The sequence below is a fragment of the Pygocentrus nattereri genome, chromosome 22, assembly GCF_015220715.1.
Source record: "Pygocentrus nattereri isolate fPygNat1 chromosome 22, fPygNat1.pri, whole genome shotgun sequence".
Classification (NCBI taxonomy): Eukaryota; Metazoa; Chordata; class Actinopteri; order Characiformes; family Serrasalmidae; genus Pygocentrus; species Pygocentrus nattereri.
Window position 1 is genome coordinate 4,611,160 of NC_051232.1, and position 23,700 is coordinate 4,634,859.

The 23,700-nt window shown below is 42.8% G+C and overlaps 1 protein-coding gene across 1 annotated transcript in view; it reads right to left on the reverse strand.

Moving 5' to 3' along the window:
* The window catches only part of LOC108443454 (stimulated by retinoic acid gene 6 protein-like), a 32,823-nt gene extending 16,030 nt beyond the window's left edge, over positions 1–16,793 (reverse strand). Inside the window, exons 1-9 of the mRNA XM_037532699.1 lie at positions 16,070–16,793; positions 13,148–13,194; positions 9,968–10,034; positions 8,682–8,782; positions 6,154–6,284; positions 5,074–5,194; positions 3,487–3,568; positions 3,091–3,195; positions 1,152–1,225 (exon numbers count right to left, since the gene is read on the reverse strand). Coding sequence (XP_037388596.1) covers positions 1,152–1,225; positions 3,091–3,195; positions 3,487–3,568; positions 5,074–5,194; positions 6,154–6,284; positions 8,682–8,782; positions 9,968–10,034; positions 13,148–13,194; positions 16,070–16,087 — 746 coding nt within the window. The 5' untranslated portion in view covers positions 16,088–16,793. The remainder of the gene's footprint in view (positions 1–1,151; positions 1,226–3,090; positions 3,196–3,486; positions 3,569–5,073; positions 5,195–6,153; positions 6,285–8,681; positions 8,783–9,967; positions 10,035–13,147; positions 13,195–16,069) is intronic.
* Positions 16,794–23,700: the final 6,907 nt, after the last annotated feature.

Here is a 23,700-nt window from a genome sequence, read left to right on the forward strand (position 1 = left end):
CAGCTACTTGCGCTGCTCTGTGGGCGACCCTGCCCGTCTGCAGTGACAGCAGAGGAGGGTAAAGTTCAGCTCCTCACTGCTGGGCTTTACTTACATTTAGGGATCATAAGCCTTCAAAGAGGGGGGCAATTATTTATTATCACCCCCATCTAATTCTTCAGTGATATGAAGCTGAACTCAGATATTCAGCAGCTTCCTGTTAGAATTTTCCCGTTCCACCTTAAACGGTGCTGCAGTTACATTCTGGCACTTCAGGAGTCAGAACTTCCGCACTATTTAAGGTGGAACGGGAAAGTTAGCTAGTTAAGCTTGTTATGAAGAAAAATGACCAAAATACACTGAAACCACATTAAACTAAGATAAAACAGCAGTTATCATAATTTTTAACAGAGAAAATTCTCACATTTGTGTGTTTCTTTGGTCTGTTGTTCAGCCGTCTTGCCGGTTTTTCTTTTTTCTCTCATAACACTCAGTTTGGAGTCTCTGAAAAACCTCTGTATGGAGGGTCAAATAGCCCCAACACTTCACCCTCCCCTTCTATCTCAACTAAAATTGGAACTAAAATTACCCCTAGACGTGAACGTGCAGAGCAGACGGCTAAGGGCTGAGTGTCAGGGGCGAGGGGTGGAATGGGATTGGGCCTTATTCAGCTGCTTTAATGGGGCCTTTGCTTGACTCAGGAGTAGAATCTCTGAAGACCAGCAGAAGAACATCAACACCACCACCATTACGTGCATCATGTGGTGCAAATGCATGATTTGTGTCTCCCAAAGCAGATCCTCTACTTGCAGCTACTTGTTGGCCACAAGACCGCGAATGATCGGAAAGTAATACAGGAATAACATCAGAATCACTCAAAAAAGCCACAGACGGCAAATATTGGAAAGTTGCAGCCCAAGGCAAAGCCATACGGAAGAAAAAGGCTTTCGAAAAAGCTACACTCTGAGAAAAAGACCTCCAGTGACCTATTAAAGCCAGGCAATAATGAAGCTAGAAGAAATTTGCCTTCAAGAAGGTTAGCAATGCCCACACGGCAGCAGAATCAGTGGCTCCAGGATGGTTCTTTTCAGCCAGACGAAGACCCACAGAAAAGACCCCTCGAGAGGACCAGCCTCGAATGACTGAAGATGATGGTGCTGATGTGTGTGTACCTTATAGGAGGCCGTCTCAGTAGTGTTTGAACATATCTGTACTGATGGGACTGAACAACCTCATCCTCTTCCACCTGAAGAGACACACAGACAGACAAACAAACATAGCAATGTATCATGAACAAACAGCGTTAGTTAAGGTGGTAAGAATAGCAGAAATGCAAAGCGCCGCCTTAAAGGAGTCCATATGTCTGAGAGTTTTATGTACTGAGCATTTTGCACCAGTTTCGTGTGCAAATCAGACGTATTCTTCCCTCTTGTTGTGTCTGAAACCGGCACACATGCCGGGCCACATGCAAAGCAAAATGCCAAAGGCAGTTCTCCTCCTCACACAAATACATTTGAGGGATGATTCTGTGCAAAAACGCAGGTGGAGATACTACATAACGGCTGAGTTACTGGCTTGATTTACTAGTCGGAGTAACTTGGGGCAGCCGCTGATTTTCGGCTGATTGTCTTTCAGCTGTTAAAGGCTTGAATTTGATTTAAGCTGGCTGTTCGCTAGATTTCTAAAACAGAGCTTTGTGTCAGTCTTTCAAAGATTTCCTTGTCTTATTCTTGTCTTTTCTCACACTAAATCCCACAGGCACCCCGTTATGATGCAAGCACAGCTAAACTGGACTGGATGCGTTAGCACTTTAATGTTGTGACAGTATGCATTCACGGTCACTGAGGGCAGTGTCAACCCTTATTTTTCTGTTTAAAGAGATTTGGAGGGAAACTTAAGGGGTAAAGTGGTAAGGGGTGCAGAAAAGTTCCTTTTTTGGGGAGTTGTACACCGATCAGTCATAACATTCTGACCACCTCCTTGTTTCTATGCTTATTGTGGACTAGAAATTGTGTGGTTTAGGCCCAGCTTTAGGGTCTTAAAAGACATGTTGTTGATAGACATTAATGGAGACTTAGAGGTTTGATGTAGGCATGGACTGCAAACACATGCGAACACACACAGAATAACACTGCTTACACTCATGGCACCAGGTGTACAGTGTGAGGAGACACAAAATACAGAGCAGTTCTGAGATCGGCTGGCAGAAGAGCTACGACGTTACAGACATCAAAAAGAAATTCTGCGCAACCATCTAAGCACAGGTCCTATCATTAAGAGGTCACAAGTTCGATCCCTGGTGATGCCACAGCTGTCCATAGCCGGGAGTCCAAGAGAGCACAATTGGCCTCGCTCTCTCTGGGTGGGTAGGATGGACCACCCTTTTCCCAATCACTCAGTGCAATGCTGGTCAGCGCAGGCGTCTGTTACCTGACGTAACAGATCTGGCGGTTGGTGCTTTCCAGCTGTTCGATGAGTGGCAGTTCGAAAAAGAAGCGGTGACGCTTCGCAGGTCTAAGAGGAAGCCTGTGCTTGCCTTCACCCTCCTAGTGTTGACAGAATCGTATGATTGAGGGAGTCCTAACTAGTGGGATCACATTCACTTTGCTCCCGCCATCAATTCTCTACAACACAAGACATCCTTTTTCACTGCTTGTTTTCTGTACGTTCTGGTTTGAACGCTGCCTTAAAGGGGACTCGTTCATGTTAGTATGTCACGTGCTAGTATAAAGTCAGACACCTTTCAGGGGCTGTGGTTGGTTTAGCTTTAGAAGTTCTGAGCTGTTGCTTAAAGACAACTGTAGATCAAGTTGAGGCTTTTGTCTTTCCATCTTTGTACAAGTGCACAGTGGAGTGAAATTACATTCCTCAAAGGAACAACACGGTGCAACATGAGACGGAATAAACAGCACAAAGTGCAATGTGCAGATGGAAGTGTGCAAAAACAATTAGACTAGAAACAAAACAATAAACACGATAAATAAAACAGACATTAGACAGTAAACAGACAGGACAGTGCAGCACCGACCCAGCCCTCATTTCTGAGCATGAGGTAGGGTTGTGATCTCCACATGAACCAAGAGTGTTTGTGAATTTACGTGAATGTCTGACCTGCGTGGCGCTTTTCTTCAGGCGGTTGTGCACGTCTTTCGCCAACATGAAGCCAAATCGAACCAAGAGGAACCCCAGACACAGGACGTATGGCCACCACATCAACTGCACACACCAGCAGAGACATGTTTGGCTTGTTTTTCCTTTACTTTTCCACTAAGGCTAATGTCGAGAGCAAGCAAGGACAAATGACCAATTAGCATTGCGCTAACCGTATGACCAAATCATCACACTCGCCTCCAGTGGTGTATAATTTAATGAATTTGTGCAGAAAGTGGATGGAAACACTACTACTGACTCAACATTGTTAACAAATCTAAAATTCTGGGAACTCCACAGAAAATTCACAGAAAAAAAAAGGTTTTTGTCTTTAGAAGTTCTATAGAGCACACTCACCCAATGGTAGCACATAATATTAAAGGCACTTCCATCACATAATGCATGAATACAGCCGATGTTCCATACTGCCACTATCAGCCTGGAGAATTGCACACAAACACACAGATGACTCAAATCATTACTATGAAGAAAAAGGTTGTGTGTATGAACCAACCTCAAATCCCAAAGGCTGTGACAGTGAGTGAAACGCTAATAAAAACAGCAACCTTGAGGCCGTTTGATCTGGATTGAACTGAAAGCATGACAAATGCATTTACTCAATGTTTTAACTCAACTTAATGATTTTCATGTATTTTGAGGTTTTGTAAATTTATGCTACTTACAAATCTGCTTCCAAAAAACCATGTTCACCACTTTGTTACATCATATTTCTTAATAATCATTTGGGGACTGAAAACACCCATTGATACAGTTTTGAAAGCGGCGTTTTTTTGATATTGTTCCATTGTACAAGTCTTCAGCCTGGATTTTTAACTTTATACTGGTAACAGTCTGGATATTGGCTTTACTTTGTTGGCCCAGGGAACACAATGTTTATTATTTCCATAAACAATCTGACTCATTAGACAAGAATACACATTCCCACTGTGCATCAGTCCATTTCAAACGAGCCCAAGTCCAGAGAGGTCAGCAGCGTTTCTGGACTTTGCTGACCTTTGGCTTTGACAGCCTTGCCCCTTGATACACATAGATTTCTCCAGAATCCCTGAAACTGTGAATGTTTTTATTGCACGGTGGGGGTTGAAATACCTGGAATTCTTGCAGTGTTTTGTGGATGAAAGTTGTTCTAAAACTGCTGGATTATTTTTTGGCAAAGCAGTGAGTCTGGACCCATCCATAAAGGGCGAGTCCTTTTTTGGATGCTCCTTTTATACTCCTTTTACAGCAAAACACGACTACATCACCTGCTTAAATTCTGTTTTTTTTTTTTACTTTTCACAATGTTCTGAGTCTTAAATTACTCCTGTCCCAACTTATTTCATATTTCAGAATAAGCATATGGGTCATTCTCCATCTGGAGTGGGAATTCAGGTGGATATGTTTTTAAGAAATCTTTTTCTTTCATCTCAAAACTAAATAGGTCTTAACATGACCTGGTGTAACTATTCAAATCAGTAATAAAAATTTATTTGGCTTTATTATGACAGAATTTTAATTACCCAGCCACTAAAGCAAAACAAAAGTTATGTGCTGCCTGATAAACAAAACTGTGATGAGCTGTTTTCCAGATGCAGAGCGACTATGAAACAAGATAAAAGAAATACCAGAGAATCATAACGAAAAGTATTACTTAGTATTAGCTCAACTGTGTAAATCTACATACTGGCGTTTGGAGCTGTGCCTGACATTTTAAGCATCTTTTTAAGCCCTGCAACCTCTGTGACATGTTTTCCCATAAAAAAATTGAGAATGATCCATATATTTACAAAATACAATGGAGTTGCTAAGACAAAACACCTCATAGCAGATTTAAAAATCATTGCTTTCTGTTATTTACGTTTCGCATACTGTGACAACTTTTTTGGAACCAAGGCTTTATGTTTATGTATATACAGGTAAATGTGAGTGTTTGTGTACGAGTACCAGGCGAATGTGTATAACAGGCCTAAAGCTCCTCCCACTGCTTTGTGTGTTGTTGACAGACAGGCGAAAAAGGGCAGATTAGCCAAGGCCACCTCAAATGCAGCCAACAAATACACGAGAGCTGAAAGAAAAACAGACACAAACAGTCCGACTGTGAGCCAAAGCAGGATTTTACACTGCATCATAGAAACAACACGGCATAAATGATTTACTTGTCTTTATAAAACATAAAACTTTATAAAAACTACTTTAAGTTTAAACACTGTTTTTGTTTTATAAGTAATTTCATACACAGATCAGGCATAACATCATGATCACCTCATTGTTTCTACACTCATTGTCCATCTTATCAGCTCCACTTACTGTATAGCTGGTCTTTGTAGTTCTACAGTTACAGCACTGCAGTAATGCTGACGTACTGGTGGTGTGTTAGTGTGTGTTGTGCTGGTACGAGGGGATCAGACACAGCAGTGCTGCTGGAGTGTTTAAACACTGTGTCCACTCACTGTCCACTCTATTAGACACTCCTACCTTGTCGGTCCACCTTGTAGATGTAAAGTCAGAGACGACAGCTCATCTGCTGCTGCACAGTTTGTGTCGGTCATCCTCTGGTCCTTCATCAGTGGTCACAGGACGCTGCCCACAGGACGCTGTCGGCTGGACATTTTTGGTTGGTGGGCTATTCTCAGTCCAGCAGCAACACTGAGGTGTTTAAAAACTCCAGCAGCACTGCTGCGTCTGATCCACTTGCACCAGTACAACACACACTAATACAATGTCCCACCTCCCAAATAGTACTTGCTCTGTGAGGGTCCATGGGGGTCCTGACCACTGAAGAACAGGGTAACAGAGTATCAGAGAAACAGATGGACTACAGTCTGTAACTGTAGAACTACAAGGTGCAGCTATACAGTAAGTGGAGCTGATAAGATGGACAGTGAGCGTAGAAACAAGGAGGTGGTCATGATGTTATGACTGATCGGTGTATTTTGAAAGTTTTATGATTGAATTAATGTCATTTTAATGGTCTGACCAACATCTGGCCAAAAAGAAAGGAAGGCAAGAATTAATTTCATTTACTTATAAGCCAGCTTGGTACTTTAATTGGTATGATGGCACCGATGAAGAGGTAAATCATCTGTGGAGCTGCTGCTCCGATGGCAAAAGCGTATGACCATCGATTCCTCAGTGATCCAGTGAAGTCAAGTGGCCTAACGACAGCAAATGCAAAGAACAGGTATTACATATACAGATAAGTAGAAAAATGCACTTCAACTTGGTGAGTTATACAGCTCCCTAGTGGTCATATGGTGTGAGCGCCCAACTCACATCACTATTGTGGTCAATAATATTGTTTTTTGCTCAACTCTTATTACTGTGATGCATTTTAAAAGGGAAATCTTATTATTTTTGATACTAAGCATAATTTAATCTTTTCTGAGCGTATTGTGGATGTCATCAGTACTTAAAGAACTACAAAGTGTATTTTCATTACAAAGTGAGCACAATTAAGCCTTTTGGACCTTTTCAACTCCTTGAGACCACCGGTGCTTCCAAACCGCACATGGACATGTTCTTCATAACGTTCATATTCCATAAACTCCATTCAGAAGCTGGGCGGCGTGTGAGGCTGTAGCTCTTCTCTCCAGTCTAATAGACGGTGATGTCATTTTAAACCCTTATAATAAAAGAAGCTGAACTTTGTTTTTCTACTGAAAGTCGACCCATTTTTCCCCAAATCTTGGCTCTAAACTATAAACAGACGGCGTCTCTTCAGTGATCTGCTCTGGAAACATTACTTTAATAAAACAACACAAAGAGCGTTGGAGATTTTTGGCTTTCAGCAGTAAACTGTAAACATGTAGCAATATGAGTGATCATAAAACATGTTCTGTTAATTTAAGGGAAGCTTTTAAAAAATAATAATAAATGACATTTTATTTAATGCAGTTACCGAATAATTTGCCTTATGATTTAGTCAAATTCAGATGGAAAAGCCAAAATAATAAGTTGTAGTTCTAAGTTTTTTATTATTATTATTATTATTATTATTATTATTATTATACGTTGTACTACAGGTTCTATTTCATTTGTTCCAACTTACTAAGTGCCAGAAAAACTAAAAATCATGCATCACTAAAATGTCTTGAAGCACTGTGATGTAATATGTTTGCCCACCCCTTATTAGTAGATACATTTCTCAATGAACCATTTTTCTTTCTACTGCATGCACTGATTTATTTCTCAACATGCAAATTCTGCTGAAATTTTGAAAAACTGGACTTCCAGTTAACAGAAAATTTTAGATTTCTAAAATTTTTACTTTATACAATTATCCAAGTATGAGCCACAGCTGATCATATCTTTTACATAAAAAGTAACCTGTCCAAGCTCAGTTTGCAAAATGAATGATTTTGTAGCTGGGTCATTCTACAGAAACGTCCAGTTTTGTGTCCTTAGCGTTTAAAGATATATTACAGTTCAAAAATGTTCGGGTTACAATTTATTTATATTTTAAAATGAAACTATAAGTTATTTATCAATGAAACCTTCTTGAGCCTCAATTCAATAATATTGGTTTTAAATCAATTATCTAGAACAGTCGTGTGTAAAGGCTGAGGCCAGATTTTGAAGAGAAAAAAAAAAAAAAAACATTTTTTTTCTGCTATTTTAATTAAATAATCTATGCATGACTATGGAATATATAAATTAAATGACAAAGAAAACAAAAGCCAAATAAATATTATAAAATATGTAATGAAAGCTACCCAGGAGTCGTGTCACTGGTGTTACCGCCTAACAAAAAATCTCTCATTTTGAAATAAAAGTCACACTAATGACATCACTCGGCTTGCCCTGTTTTCTGAGGATCTATGAAGAAAAGCTCATGGTGAGTCCACAGTGTCTTTCAGTTCTCAGAGATTTTCTCATTTAGCTCCTGATTTCATATGAAGCTTTTAGCTGACGTCACTGGTGTGACTGACTTTATTCTTAATTGTGAAAAAATTAAATAAAAGTGGATTAAATACATATTTTAGTGGCTTTTCCATGATTAACAACATGCGGATTGATGCCTCTGTAGCAGCCATTCTGTAAAATGCATTTTTCATTATAAATGTCTCTGGTGTTTCCTTTATTATGTGTAGCATCGATGATGATCGGTAACACCAGTGACTCCTACGAAGAGATAAAAAAGTGGACGTTTCTGTAGAATTACCCAGGCACTGTTGTTAGACTGGACAAGCTTTACAGATACAGTGCATTTTTTGAGATAATGTTAACAAGGGGGCAAATCTGCTGTTGTTAAGACCTTTCGAGTTTCAGTTAGCTAGAACAACTGCTTGGTAGTGTAGCATTTTAAACTGGAAACCCATAATATAGCAACTCAACAAAGATTGGTACATTTTCTAAATAGTTGAATGGGATTTGTTGCCGGTGTAAAGTTGTCCAGCCTGACAACAGCAGCTATGAAAGAAAACCTGTGGGTGGAGCATGAATACATCAATCATCAACCCCGATGGGCGGCAGCTGGCACGCGTTTGCTCTAGAACAAATAAGGCAGCTCCATCTTTTTGAAAGTGACCACTGATTAGGAGAGCAGCACTTACACCACAACGCCGAATCGGCCGCGCAGGCACGGGAAACGGTCCTCGAAGGAGAAGGTCTTCTGGCGGCGCTCGAAGAACGACAAAAGCGCGATGATACACAACTACAACCGACAAAAACACAGAATAAATACAACTCAGAGAAAATGTACTATATATATAGAGTTTAAATTATGTTTACATGTTTAATTATGTTAATTATTTTAATGTTTAATGTTAATTATGTAAACATGTTTAAATCATATATATATATATATATATATATATATATATATATATATATATATATATATATATATATATATTTGATTTAAACATGCATAAAAAAAAAAAACACATTCATAATCGCTGAGTGCCAGGGTTATTATTTTTGATATTTCTATTCGTTTTTATTTGAGTTGGGTTTTGATTTCAGTTTAGGTTCGGTCAGTTTTATTGGTGCATTTATAGTTTAATTTGGTTTTATTATCTGAAAAGTAATAGTAATTAGCTTTTATTTCGTTTCAGATTTTAGATTTTAGGGCTATGACGAACGCTGTGAAAGCAGATATTTGATAAGAGTAGATTAAAAGAAACACTGCAGTAGATTAAGGAAAGCTGAAGCCAAGCTGAGCTCAAAGACCAGGAAGAGTTCCAAACACTTATTCACTGAAAAAACTAAAGTTTTCTACTCAAGATTTCTACTTTTAATTGTTTTCTGCATTGGACACTATAGTTTAGCACATTTTACCACTGCTATGTCTTGTTTTAGTGAACTATAATAACCCCCGCTGGCGCTGGGTGATAGACCACCTGTACTGGTAACCTGGTTATTCTGCTGACAGAAATGAAAAAAAAAATGTACCAGTGCTTGATAATGATGGTGATGCAAATCCAATTAAGATGATTTATTGATCTAATTAAGTGGCCAGTTAGTGAAATTACAAGGTAGGTGTTTCTAATAAAGCGACCAGTTTGTGGAAGTATAAGGTAGGTGTTTCTAATAAAGCGACCAGTTTGTGGAAGTATAAGGTAGGTGTTTCTAATAAAGTGGCTAGTTAGTGTAAGTACAAGGTAAGCATTTCCAATAAAGTGGCCAGTGAGTGCAAGTACAAGGTGGCTGTTTCCAATAAAGTGGCCAAGTAGCCAAAGTACATGGTGTTTCCGATAAAGTGGACAGTCAGTAGAAGTACAAGGTGGCCATTTCCAATAAAGTGGCCAGTTAGCGGAAGTGCAAGGTGGCCAGTTAGTGGAAGTACAAGGTAGGTGTTTCTAATAAAGTGGCCAGTGTTATGATTAAAGGAACTCACAGAAGGCAGCAGACACGCATGTAGAAAGAGTTCGTGATCAATATCACACCGCTTCTCCATTAAAGTCCTAAGTGGAAAAACAGAGAATAAGTTTAGTTATTTCAATATTATGAATGGTCTTCATGCACAGAGGAGAATTAGAAACATTGGACCTTGAGAATACTTGGCTTTTCAATTATGAAAAAATATATTTCAATTCAGGGATTCAAACTTTTTTACGCATTAAAAGTTTTTCTCATACCACAATTTCCTTCAAATTTTGATACCATATATTCTTATTTGCACCCAACAAACCTTCGCAAAGGCCACAAAATGAGCGGTCCAACATTCACAGATTACAATGTGAGGGGGGTGGAAAGGTCTGTAGCTCAGATAAACATGAAAATAAAATTAAATACACTCACTCAAACACACATACATGCCTACTACACACAGATCAGGCATAACATCATGACCACCTCCTTGTTTCTACGCTCATGGTCCATCTTATCAACTCCACTTACTGTATAGCTGCACTTTGTAGTTCTACAGTTACAGACTGTAGTCCATCTGTTTCTCTGATACTCTGTTACCCTGTTCTTCAGTGGTCAGGACCCCCATGGACCCTCACAGTGCAGGTACTGTTTGCGTGGTGGATCACTCATGAAGGATCACTGACTCAGAATGGGCCATGTTCCGCTCCTCCATTGTTGAAGTGGCTGACTGTAGCTGTGGTCGCAAGGTAGTTGGTGCCTGTCGGGGCGGTAATCCTCGAACCCGGTGGTGGACACCCCAGGTGAGAGATGCCGTCAAGCTGAAGAAGGAGTCCTACTGGGCATGGTTGGCCTGTAGGACACCAGAGGCAGCTGGCAGTTATCGACAGGCCAAGCAATCTGCGGCTTCAGTCGTTGCCAAAGCAAAAACCTGTGTGGGAGGAGTTCGGTGAGGCCTTGGAAAGTGACTTTAAGTCGGCTCCGAAAAGATTCTGGCAAACCGTCAGGCGACACAGAAGGGAAAAGCAGTGTGCCACTAACACTGTATATAGTGGAGATGGTGTGCTGCTGACTTCGACTGAAGACGTCATTGGGCGGTGGAAGGAATACTTTGAGGACCTTCTCAATCCCACCAACACGTTCTCCAGTGAGGAGGCAGAGTCTGGGGACACAGGAACTGGCTTGTCCATTACTGAGGCCGAAGTCGCTAAGGTAGTTAAAAAGATAATTGGCGGTAAGGCTCCAGGGGTGGATGAGATCCGCCCTGAGTTCCTCAAGGCTCTGGATGTTGTGGGGCTGTCTTGGCTGACACGCCTTTTCAACACTGCATGGACATCGGAGGCGGTGCCACTGGATTGACAGACTGGGGTGGTGGTGCCTCTTTTTAAAAAGGGGGACCGGAGGGTGTGTTCCAACTACAGGGGAATCACACTCCTCAGCCTCCCTGGTAAGGTCTATGCAGGAGTACTGGAGAAGAGAGTCCGGCTTATAGTCGAACCTCAGATTCAGGAGGAGCAGTGCGGGTTCCGCCCTGGTCGTGGAACACTGGACCAACTCTTTACCCTCTCCAGCATTCTGGAGGGTTCATGGGAGTTTGCCCAACCAGTCCAGTTCGACTGTGTTCCCCGGGGTATTCTGTGGGAGGTGCTTCGGGAATATGGGGTACATGGCTCTTTCCTACGAGCCATTCAGGACCTGTACAAACAAAGCAGGAGTTTGGTTTGCATGGCCGGCAGTAAGTCAGACTCATTCCCAGTGAGAGTTGGACTCCGTCAGAGCTGCCCTTTCTCACTGATTCTATTCATAAGATATGGGGAGATTGACAGGCGGATTGGTGCTGGGTCAGCAGTGATGTGGGCTCTTTACTGGTCTGTTGTGGTAAAGAAAGAGCTGAGCCATAAGGCACGGCTCTTGATTTACTGGTCGATCTACGTTCCCACCCTCACCTATGGTTATGAGCTTTGGGTAATGACCGAAAGAACGAGATCGCAAATACAAGCAGCTGAAATGAGTTTCCTCTGCAGGGTGTCTGGACTCTCCCTTAGAGCTAGGGTGAGAAGTTCGGACATCCGGGAGGGACTCGGAGTAGAGCCGCTGCTTCTTCACGTCGAGAGGAGCCAGTTGAGGTGGTTCGGGCATCTTGTTAGGATGCCTCCTGGACGCCTCCCTTGGGAGGTGTCACAGGCGAGTCCACCCGGGAGGAGACCCCAGGGAAGACCCAGGACACGCTGGCGTGACTATATCTCCCAGCTGGCCTGGGAGTGCCTCGGAATCCCCCCCAGGGAGCTAGTGGAAGTGGCTGGGGAAAGGGAGGTCTGGGCCTCATTGCTTAGGATGCTGCCCCCGTGACCCGAACCCCGGAGAACCCCGGAGAAGATGATGGATGGATGGATGGACCATTCTCAGCACTGCAGAAACAGTAATGTGGTGGTGGTGTGTTAGTGTTTGTTGTGCTGGTGCGAGTGGATCAGACACAGCAGTACAGCTGGAGTTTTTAAACACTGTGTCCACTCACTGTCCACTCTATTAGACACTCCTACCTTTACATCTACAAGGTGGACGGACAAGTCAGAGACGACAGCTCGTCTGCTGCTGCACAGTTTGTGTTGGTCATCCTCATCCTCATCCTTCATCAGTGGTCACTTTTTGGTTGGTGGACTATTCTCAGTCCAGCAGTGACACTGAGGTGTTTAAAAACTCCAGCAGCACTGCTGTGTCTGATCCACTCAGACCAGCGCAAAACACAACCACTACGTCAGTGTTACTGCAGTGCTGAGAATGATCCACCACCCAAATAGTACCTGCTCTGTGAGGGTCCATGGGGGTCCTGACCACTGAAGAACAAGGTAAACGGGGGCTAACAAAGTTTCAGAGAAACAGATGGACTACAGTCTGTAACTGCAGAACAAGGAGGTGGTCATGATGTTATGGCTGATCAGATTATGTAACACTAGATAATAAAATATTATATAACAGTGTCAGAAATCATGTAAGCAAACCTTTTGGACACAACTTAGTGAGTTTGTGAGGGGCAAGTCTGTGATGACATTAGCTTGTCGCATACCTTATCCATGGAGTTCTAGTATAAAGCTGATGAGGCAAACCTCAGAGGACAAACATGTCTTTACTCATCGACTACACTTGCGGTAAAGAGGGAAAGTATGTAAACACATCATTAGCCAAACTGTCACTTTAAGCCGTTACTCACAGTGAGTTGGGTGAATGGTAGTCAGGCTCACTGCCTCCATAGTAGCCCTGAAAGGAGACAAAGCTGTTAGAGAAGTACTTGGCAGTCACATCTGACCAACGCTGCCCCACAGTGCAGGATACCTGAGACGACTCCAGGGCCAATTCGCCCCGCTGTCAATCGTAAAGCTGTCCTGATTTCTGGCTGGTCTAAAACGCTGATATACCCAGATTGTCCTGAGGTGTGGAGTTTTACTCCCGGTCCAGTCAAGACCATCCCGATTTAGAACATTACACATATTCAACGTTTCACTCAACATCATGTAGAGTGGGGGGTGTGCGGGACTGATACCACTGACAGAATGTAGAGCTGGGAGGAGAACATCTGATTCATCCAAAACGAACATTCACTTCTCACAGTACATATTTAAAACAGAAGACTGACATTATTACATTTTTATTTAGAAAGAGGCTTATTACATTCTTATCAATGTCAATGTCAATAACTAATGTGCACATAACTACCACAGCAATCTGTGCAATCTCATCATAGTCCATGAAGTTCGTTCAGGCTGGGCGAGTTTGTGAACAGAAACTGAAAGTGTGTGGTGTAGTCTGAGCGCGCAGCATGCGGTGCGTTTTGGGCGGGTAGTGTAGTGTATTTTGGTGGTAGTGTGATGGTCTGGGGCTGCTTTTCTGAAGGACCTGGACAACCATGAATTCTGCTCTCCATCAGAAATTCCTGGAGGCCAATGTTTGCCTGTGACCTAAAGCTCATGCGCAGTTGAGTTATGCAGCAGGACAACGATCCACAGCACAAAAGCAAGTCCATCTCTAAAGGGTTTTGGAGTGTCCGAGTCAAACTCCTGATTAAAATTACACCGTGATGTGATACCAAATTAAAACAATCCTGCAAAGAAGAGTGGGCCGAAATTCCTTCACAGCCATGGGAAAGATGTGAAAGACTTGTCGCAAGTTATCGCAAACGTTGGACTGCAGTTGCGGGAAGGCCCAACCAGTTATTAGGGTTTTTACACCGGTGATAAAGATTGATTCAAAATCATTTAAGCTGCGCTTTGCGTTTACGCACGTCACCTTTATCTTGTATTGAAATTAAATGGATGATCTGAAACGTGGGGTTGACTGGCGCTGTGTGCGCCTACCATCATGTGGAGGTGTGTGGTGATTGTTGGCCTACTTGGCTCAGTCAGCGCTGGGCGGTGGTGCTTCACTGCTGCCAGTTCATTCAAAAGCCTTTCCTGACAGCACTCAGTTTCCCACAACTCCTTCTTTGGCAGACGTTAGTGTTTTGGGCGTGTAGTGTTTGGTGCATTTTTGACGTCTCAACAGATTAATGATAAAATCAGCTTTTAACTGGACCAAACTGAGCAGACAATGAAAACAAACATCACACAAATACAAATCTGTCACTTTAAATCTGATTTTAAACCTGGGAAATCTCTCTGGGAACAGAGAGAGCGAGAGCGAGAGCGAGAGAGAGAGAGAGAGAGAGTGTAAAGAGATGGGAACAGAGAGAGAGAGAGAGAGAGAGAGAGAGAGAGAGAGAGAGAGAGAGAGAGAGAGAGAGAGAGAGAGAGAGAGAGAGAGAGAGAGAGTGTAAAGAGATGGGAACAGAGAGAGAGAGAGAGAGAGAGAGTGTAAAGAGATGGGAACAGAGAGAGAGAGAGAGAGAGCGAGAGAGAGAGAGAGAGAGAGTGTAAAGAGATGGGAACAGAGAGAGAGAGAGAGAGAGAGTGTAAAGAGATGGGAACAGAGAGAGAGAGAGAGAGAGAGAGTGTAAAGAGATGGGAACAGAGAGAGAGAGAGAGAGAGAGTGTAAAGAGATGGGAACAGAGAGAGAGAGAGAGAGAGAGAGAGAGAGAGAGAGAGAGAGAGAGAGAGAGAGAGAGAGAGAGAGAGAGAGAGAGTGTAAAGAGATGGGAACAGAGAGAGAGAGAGAGAGAGAGAGAGAGAGTGTAAAGAGATGGGAACAGAGAGAGAGAGAGAGAGAGAGAGAGAGTGTAAAGAGATGGGAACAGAGAGAGAGAGAGAGAGAGAGAGAGTGTAAAGAGATGGGAACAGAGAGAGAGAGAGAGAGAGAGAGAGTGTAAAGAGATGGGAACAGAGAGAGAGAGAGAGAGAGAGAGTGTAAAGAGATGGGAACAGAGAGAGAGAGAGAGAGAGAGAGAGAGTGTAAAGAGATGGGAACAGAGAGAGAGAGAGAGAGAGAGAGAGAGTGTAAAGAGATGGGAACAGAGAGAGAGAGAGAGAGAGAGAGTAAAGAGATGGGAACAGAGAGAGAGAGAGAGAGAGAGAGAGAGAGAGAGAGAGAGAGAGAGAGAGAGAGAGAGAGAGAGAGTAAAGAGATGGGAACAGAGAGAGCGAGAGAGAGAATGAGTGAAAGAGTAAAGAGATGGGAACAGAGAGAGCGAGAGAGAGATAGAGAGAGAGAGACGGCCGTCTGCAGGATTTCACAGGAAAACGCAACAGAACCCGCGGCGCAGCACTGCGCATGCGCGCTACAGTTTGCCGCTTCGGGTTTGATCATATCGCTTTAAAATCTAACGACATTAAACAAATTGAGACGCACAAAAAGACCATTTATCCCTCAGGACAGCGTCAAAAGGTGCCGAATGTCCGCCAGAAGGTGCTACACAGGAGGAAGCTCCTTAATGCATTAAAGCTCACTTTAAATGATTCATTCAGCCATAAAAGCAACGTAAACAAATGACTAGCAAAGCCGTAAATGACGAGGCTGAAGTTAGCGTCTTATTCCAACTCTCCGTTCCACCTTAAATGGAGCAGCGATTCCATTCCACACATTCAATCCATTCTGGAACTGCTGCGCTGTTTAAGGTGGAACGGAGAGTTGGAATAAGAAGCTGAAATTCGCAGACACCCCTAAACAGCTCAGGGTCTTCAAAAAAGGGGGCAGAAAACTTACTTTTGGGGGGTCGTCCATCCTGCCGCTGAAGGAAACCGCCCAACCTAACTAAGTGCACCTCGTGCTGCGAACACACCGCTCACTGAAGTCGATGAGACGCCGGTAGTTTTATCACTCTCCGCGCTGCCACCAGATGGCGCTGTTTAGCTGGAAAAGATTCAGGCCTTTTTTATTATAGAAAAGCCATGTAAACGCTCACTGAGCGTTTATTCACCCAGAAAAATCCGACTATTAGAATAAATATAACACGAATACAGCAAGTACTGGCTTTTTATGTATGTCAGCATGTTCGTTTAACCATTTCCAGTTTGTAGTTACCTGGCTTGGTTCATCTACACATTATTAAATCAAACCCCGTGTGTCTGCCGAGGTTTTGAACAGACCCGTTTATATTGCCTGGGCGTTTATATCTGGGAGCCTCAACCACAGGAAAGAAATAAAACAGGTCTGGGCAAAACCGTTTTGGTTCCACCCGAGTCGAACACAGAACACACTTAGGATCTCGTTCCCACGCCTTATTAAGTGGTGGCCACGACTTAATCATCTCCTTCGCCTTATTAGGTCGTGGCCACGCATTGTTGTGTTTCCGGCAGGATGCCGCCAGCGGGGCTCCGTGCCTTCTGCACATTTTGACGCACAGTTACTGTCTGTTTGCTGACTTTGACGCCCCGGGAGGACAAAACAAACCAGAAAACGTGGCGCATGTTGCATTTTATTCACATCTTTTCTCAGGTTTTCTGTTGCATTTTTAAGCCATTCTGTTAAATCACGCCTGCTAAACCGTCACGGACCCCCACCTCGCCACCTCGCCCCTCCTCCCGACATCTCGGGGAACAGAAACGAAACCGATTCTGAGGCTGTTCGTTTCGTTTCAGACCCAGCGCCTCTTCGTGGGTCGCTGGAGCGGCTCTTGGATGAGCACATACGCGCGGGGAACTTCAAAACGGGCTTTTAAGCTCTTTATTTATCCTTCCCATCCGATTCCGCAGTGAATTACAGGGAAAGAGAAACGCAGGCGCTGCTAAGGAAGAGCAGCACTTCAACATCAGCGCCACCAGAGGGCGCTGTTTACCAGTTTATCATGACCGACTGCTTCGCAGGACTTTTCCTACAGTCAAATACATTTAGTAACAGAGCTCGTTTTAGAGTCAGAAAGCTTTACTTTTAATTAAGGATAGTGTTTTGGGGGCTCCCTAAGTTAAATAGCTCTTCTGGTTATTTTAGATATGTTTAAAAAAGATGCATCGAGATAAAATAGTGTGTAATAGGGTAAAATAACTTTAAATTAAACATCTCTATTCTGCCCCTTTAGCACATAAAACTGCAAATAATAATGTGTTTATATATTTAAATAAATGAAAGAAACTTAACAGAACAGACAGTTCTTTAATGTGCTTTAAAAGGATACGGCTTTCCAGTTTTCTCGAACAACAGAGAGCAACAACAACTCCAGCACAACCCAAACACCACATTAGTCCTTTTTTCTAGTAGAACAAATTGACCATGTACTGGATAATGCAGCATAGGCTGTTTATCTGCACAAAACAAAACTCAGTCAAACAAGAATCACGTAAATTGACTACAAAAAAACATTTACTAATCTAAAGGCACCACTGGGTATAAAATTAGCAATTACATAAATTAATTAAAAAAAAACAAATAAAACCAGAAATACAAATCAAAATTGGTCAAGAGGAAACAAAAAATATATTAAATAATCATCTATCCATCCATTTATCATAACACAATCACTGCTCTTTCAGCACCAAGAAGAACACCTGGCTGATTTTTTGAACTTCTGTCCATCATAGGTCTTTCAGTTTTCTCCATCACACCAACAACTGCAGGCAGGCTGGGCCCACACAGACAATGTACTTCTAGCACCAGAGAATGCATCTAGCAGTGAAGCACAAGAATAGAGCAATGTCTTAAAATCTTGCACCACACTTGCTCAGTGCAATATTCTAATTTATATCTTAGACAATGTTTATCTTACCTTAGATGTTACTCTTGACTTTGTACTTTTTGCCTGAGCGTGCAGCTTCTAGTAAATCCTTCTGCTTAAGTGCAAAGCTGTAGAATTCCTTACAACTGTATTCAAAGTTGGTCTTGACTTGAATTTCACTCTTGATAAGCTCCACAGAGCAACGGTTCCTCTGGTCACTCCAGGCTGCAGTCATGAGGGAAACACTCTCTCTACAGAAGCATTGGTGATGGGGATGCTGAAGAGAAAGGATGCAACAGCAGTCAGATTTGGTGTCTTAGTGCTCTTAAGCAAGATCTCCCACTTCTCCACAACAGGAGCTTTTTTCTCCACAATTTCCTGCTGGCGTGGCAAAGTCATGCAGTACTCCTCATAGAGTTCATCCATGTCCAGTCTTCCCCCTATCTGTAGGACCTCCACAGCATCACTGAGCTGGGAGAATGTGAAGATGCTCTTCAGTGCCAAGCATGTAACCTTCTTCTGGTAATTGTTATCTGTGAAGTCATACCATTTTTCCAGGTAGTTGAGTGCCATCTTGTAGAAGTTGGAAAAATCATGTTTGATTGTTGCTGCTTTTTGGTCTGGAAACTGTTGGAGAATAGCATTGGTCTCCATTCCAAAGAAACAATCAATTTTTCGCTGTTGGAGCTTTGTCTTGAGAGTGAGCATTATGTCATATAGCTCACAGACAGTGCCATCCTGTCCCTCCAACAGCAGGACAACATCATGGAAGATCTTCAGTATGTTATTGAGGAAAGCCAGGTAGGCCTGTAGCTCGAGGGGTTGCCCCTCACCATCCTGATCCGTTTTTAACAGCTGCCACAGTGCTTTTGGGCACTGATTCTCTCCAAGTGACAAGAAATAGCTCTTGATAGCTGCTGTCATGTAGCCTCTGCACAGCAGGCCACAGACTCAACCATCTTGTGGGTACATGTCTCTGTACAACATGATAATCTTCCTCCACAAAGGCAAACACTGCTTTCAATTCCTCTGTGCGCTGTGCAGACATTGAAAAGTGACTGAATATTTTGTTCACTACAGAGTCAATGTCAACATTCAGCATGTCTCCAGCATGCTTTGCACAGTTGTGTACTATGTGGGCCATACAGTTTGCCTTGATGATGCCACTGTTGTCTGCCTTTAGCTTTTGGAAAACAGAATTATTTTCCCATAGTTTACACTAGCATTATCAGCAGCATAAGCTGAAATCATGTCCAGTTGCAGGCCATTTTCCTCTAGCTTGCTTGTAATCTGGCGGTGTGTGGTAGTAGCTGACTCATGGCTATCTTCATAAAAATCATGGATTTTGTTTTTCAAACCCAGCTCTGGTGTCTAATATCTCAAAGACAGTGGGAAGAGATTTGTGGTGCCATGGTTAGATGCATCTGAAGCCACTGAAAAAAATGGTGTGTGGACTTTTTCATCACTTGTGAGTTCTTGAACCACAGACGTTTTTAATTCCTTTAAACAACTCTCCACAGAGGCAGGTGCAAGCACATCTGTAACTATGGATGCTGCCTTTGTACGACCACATGACATTTTTTTTGCAATCTCAGAGTCTGGAAACATGGTCGACGTTAGTGTTACGGGTACCGTGCGACGGCACCACAATAACAGTTATGTTTCCTGAAAACAGGACAAAGGGATCAGACAAAGGCGTCAGCTTTCACTGCTTCGGAGTTCTCTGCAGCTATGTTTATTGAAACATTTTTTAACCATGTGCATATGTCACTTTCCCTTTTAATTCACTTAATCTTTTCCATAGACTGTTTATAAGTACAAAAATAATGCCGTTCTCAACATAATACATGAAATACATGACATTTTCCGTTTTAAACATTTCCTTTCTTCCTTCCTCTTTTACCTACTTTTTTACTTATTTATAACACAGTGCATTTACTTGCTAAAGGGCAATTCTTTTAACTACTCTTATGAATTGTACCATCCGTACTCAACCATAGTATGTACATATGTATAAGCTCAATTCAAACACTGCAGATACATCCAAAAGTAGTTTGAATAATATATACACAGAACACTCTGAATAAACTGTAAATGCTGTATAAAATACAACTAACTGCTAACAAACAACCATATTATTCCAAATCAGAGAGAGATTGTTTTTAGATGCCATTAATAAAACAACTAGAAATATGTTAAATTTTAATGGGAGACGCGTGTGGTCTAGTTTACCAAGACATTTGCTGCTAGCTTCAACCAGTTACCCTCGGTGTTCTAACCTCAAAACAGGAGCTTACATCTCAACGTAACGATTATTTTATCAAACTTTATCACATAAAACCAGGTTGCCTTACCCTTTGTGTGGGTTTTATGGGGTTTTTGAAGGGTTATTTCACATTACTAACCTGAAAACAGGACAAAGGGATCAGACAAAGGCGTCAGCTTTCACTGCTTCGGAGTTCTCTGCAGCTATGAGAGAACTTCAGCCGCGCAAGTAAACACAGTCGCCACGTAACACTGCCCCCTACTGTCGCTGAATAAGTACAACACGTAAGTTTTTTTTTTAAGCAAGGATCTGCAGCACGTAAGTGGTAAAAGTCCCTATGTAAATAATAAAAATATGATCACGTTTTCTTCCAAATAAAAACACAATCCTCAACACATTTTAGAAAAATAAAGAAAATAGCAAAGTATATAAAACATAGGCAAACATTAACCAACAAAAATGTGACCACACTTTTGTGGGCGTCACACGCTCCCAGACAAAAATAAATGGGTCCCACCATTTACCAATTACAATGTTTCTCAATCTAAATTCTGTCCTTGTTCTTTGAAAGTGTCTTTAGCAAGCAAGTGTAAAAGGTGCCATATATAATAGGGGATTTAAAGGTGCAGGATACCCATAAGGCATGTATGTGAGTGGGGGATAACAAGTAGGGTATGGGTGTAGTGCATAGGCAGGTGCTGGGTTATGCGTCAGTGAGTGTGGGAACTGAGTGGCATGAGGTAGAGTGTAGGCAGGTGAGTACAGGCTGGTGTTAGCTTTTGCTGAGTTAACCCTAGCATAGGTTTGCACTGATGGCTGACCGAGAGACTCGTACGTGAAAACCTGCTTAGGTCTCCTATCTCGAGCTGACCTTCTAATCTCTCGTTGGGTGTCTGCCAAAGGTGGGGTTAGCTGCTGCTCCTCGTGGACAGATTCTAAATCCTCATATTCAGCCTCCTCCCCAGACCCATCGAAAACCGGCGTGTGTTCGTCTGTTTTTTCTCTTTCTATCTCATCCTGTCTTACAGGCATTCTAGATGGACTTTCCCGAGCTCTGGTGGACTGATGGTTGTAGACTACGGCAGGCTTCCTTTCTGTTGCTCCCGCTGGTATCCTCAGCCAATAACCTCCAATGTTTGAACCATCATCAGAATCAGTATCCAGACTGTCTTCTAAACCTGTTGGTTCTGGCGGCTCCTTGGTTCTGGTTTGACCTTTCTGTTGCTGTGTTTTTCTCTTAGGGACATGTTCTTTTGGATGTGGGGAAGCCTCAACTGGCAGGTCATTAACCAACAATAAAAGATTGCGGTGGAGCGTTCTTGTTTTTTGTTTATCTCCAGCTTCAGGATACACTACATACACTGGGTTATTTGCAAACTGTTCTTTTACAATATAAATGGCCTTCTCCCAGTATGACCTCAGTTTTCCCGGCCCTCCACGTTCACTAAGGTTCCTGACCAGAACTCTATCCCCAGGTTGTAATGTCACCCCTCTCACTTTTGTGTCATAGAGTAACTTTCCTCTGGCGCTGGACTTTTTGCTATTCTCACTGGCAATTTGATAAGCCTCCCGCATCCGTCTAGCCCACTTTCTTGCATACCCTTTCGGTAAATCTGGTTCTGTTTCTTCCACCAACCCAAACACCAGGTCCACTGGCAACCGCGGATGGCGACCAAAAAGAAGAAAATGAGGTGAAAAACCAGTCGACTCATGCCTAGTACAATTATAGGCATGTACGACTTGGGGGAGATGATCCTTCCACCTCTCCTTTTCCCGGTCCGTTAAAGTTCTTAGCATCTGGAGTATTGTTCGATTAACCCTTTCGGCTGGATTGCCCTGTGGATGGTAGGGTGATGTTCTTGAATGGCGGATACCAGACAGCTGTTGAAGAGTGTGAAATAATTCGTTCTCAAACTCACGCCCTTGGTCGTGATGTATCTTTGATGGATACCCAAAGCGGGGTATAAAATCATTAAACAGGTGCTCTGCAGCTGTCTTTCCACTCTTGTTTCTTGTAGGATACGTCTGCACAAACCTGGTGAAATGGTCAATCACCATTAATATGTACTCATAACCACCTTTACTGGTCTCTAGATGTAAATAGTCAATGCACACTAGCTCGAGAGGAAAATTTGATGTGATGCTGCCCATGGGAGCTCGGACGTGAGCCACTGGCTTCTTTGACTTTATACATGGACATCTCTTAGTGATGTAGTCCTCGATCTCTCTTGCCATGAAGGGCCAGTAGAACCTTTCCCTTGCTAGATGCAGTACCTTTTCTGTGCCAACATGAGACATTTCATTATGAAGTTGTTTTAAAACGAAGTCCCTGTATTTGGCTGGGAGTACTAGCTGCTTCCTTTCATTCACTCGCCGGTAGAGAAGTCCATTTTCCAGGCAAAGTTTGCGCCATTCATGGAATAGCTTCTTTGTTGTTCCCCTGGCTGCTCTGCGCATCCCCTCAGTCAGTGGTGTGTCTGTTTCTTTTAGCTTTATCACCTCACTAATAGCCTCATCTGCTCGTTGTGCTCCTACAAGCTCATCATAGTTAATCAGAGACAAATGGTCACAAGATGGGAGAGGGGCGTCTTGGGAGGAAATATTGAGGGCTGCAACCCAGGGTACATCTTTTTGCTTCGCCACTCTGCTTCCATCCCAAACAGCATGTACCACATCCTTGGAAATCTCATTGGTGCAGGACTTGGCATAGTTTTCAATGTCTAATGGGACTCGTGACAACATATCAGCATCGAGGTTAGACTTCCCTGGCCGATATTTTATCTCAAAACGGAAATCTGAGAGCTCCCCAACCCACCGATGACCCACCGCATTTAGCTTACCAGTACTCATGACATACGTCAACGGATTGTTGTCGGTGTATACTGTAAAGTGCGGTGCGTAGTACAAGTAATCCCTAAACTTTTCGCACACAGCCCATTTTAAGGCAAGGAACTCTAGTTTCCCACTGTGCAGATGGTAGTTACGCTCGGCTGCTGTTAGTGTCCTAGACCCATATCCGATGACTCTCAATTTACCATCCTGTAGCTGATAAAGAATGGCACCCAGACCCTGGTCTGAGGCATCTGTATGTAACACAAAGGGCGTGTTGAAATCAGGGTACGCTAATACAGGGGGATTCATTAAAAGAGCAGTAAGTTGTTCAAGGGCTTGCTGGTGCTCACTTCTCCAGTCTACTAGTGTTCTGGAAGGCAACTGTGGGCCTTTGTTCTTACACCGCACTGGAACTGCCTGGTCTGGCTTGTTTTGGAGAAGCTCATAGATAGGCTTTGCTATTCTTGAAAAGTCCTGGATATAAGACCGATAATAGCCTAGGAACCCAGTAAGCTTCCTAACATCTCCCACCGTCTGTGGTGTTTTGCTAGCTAACAACTGCACTGCCTCCAGATCTTTGGGATCCAC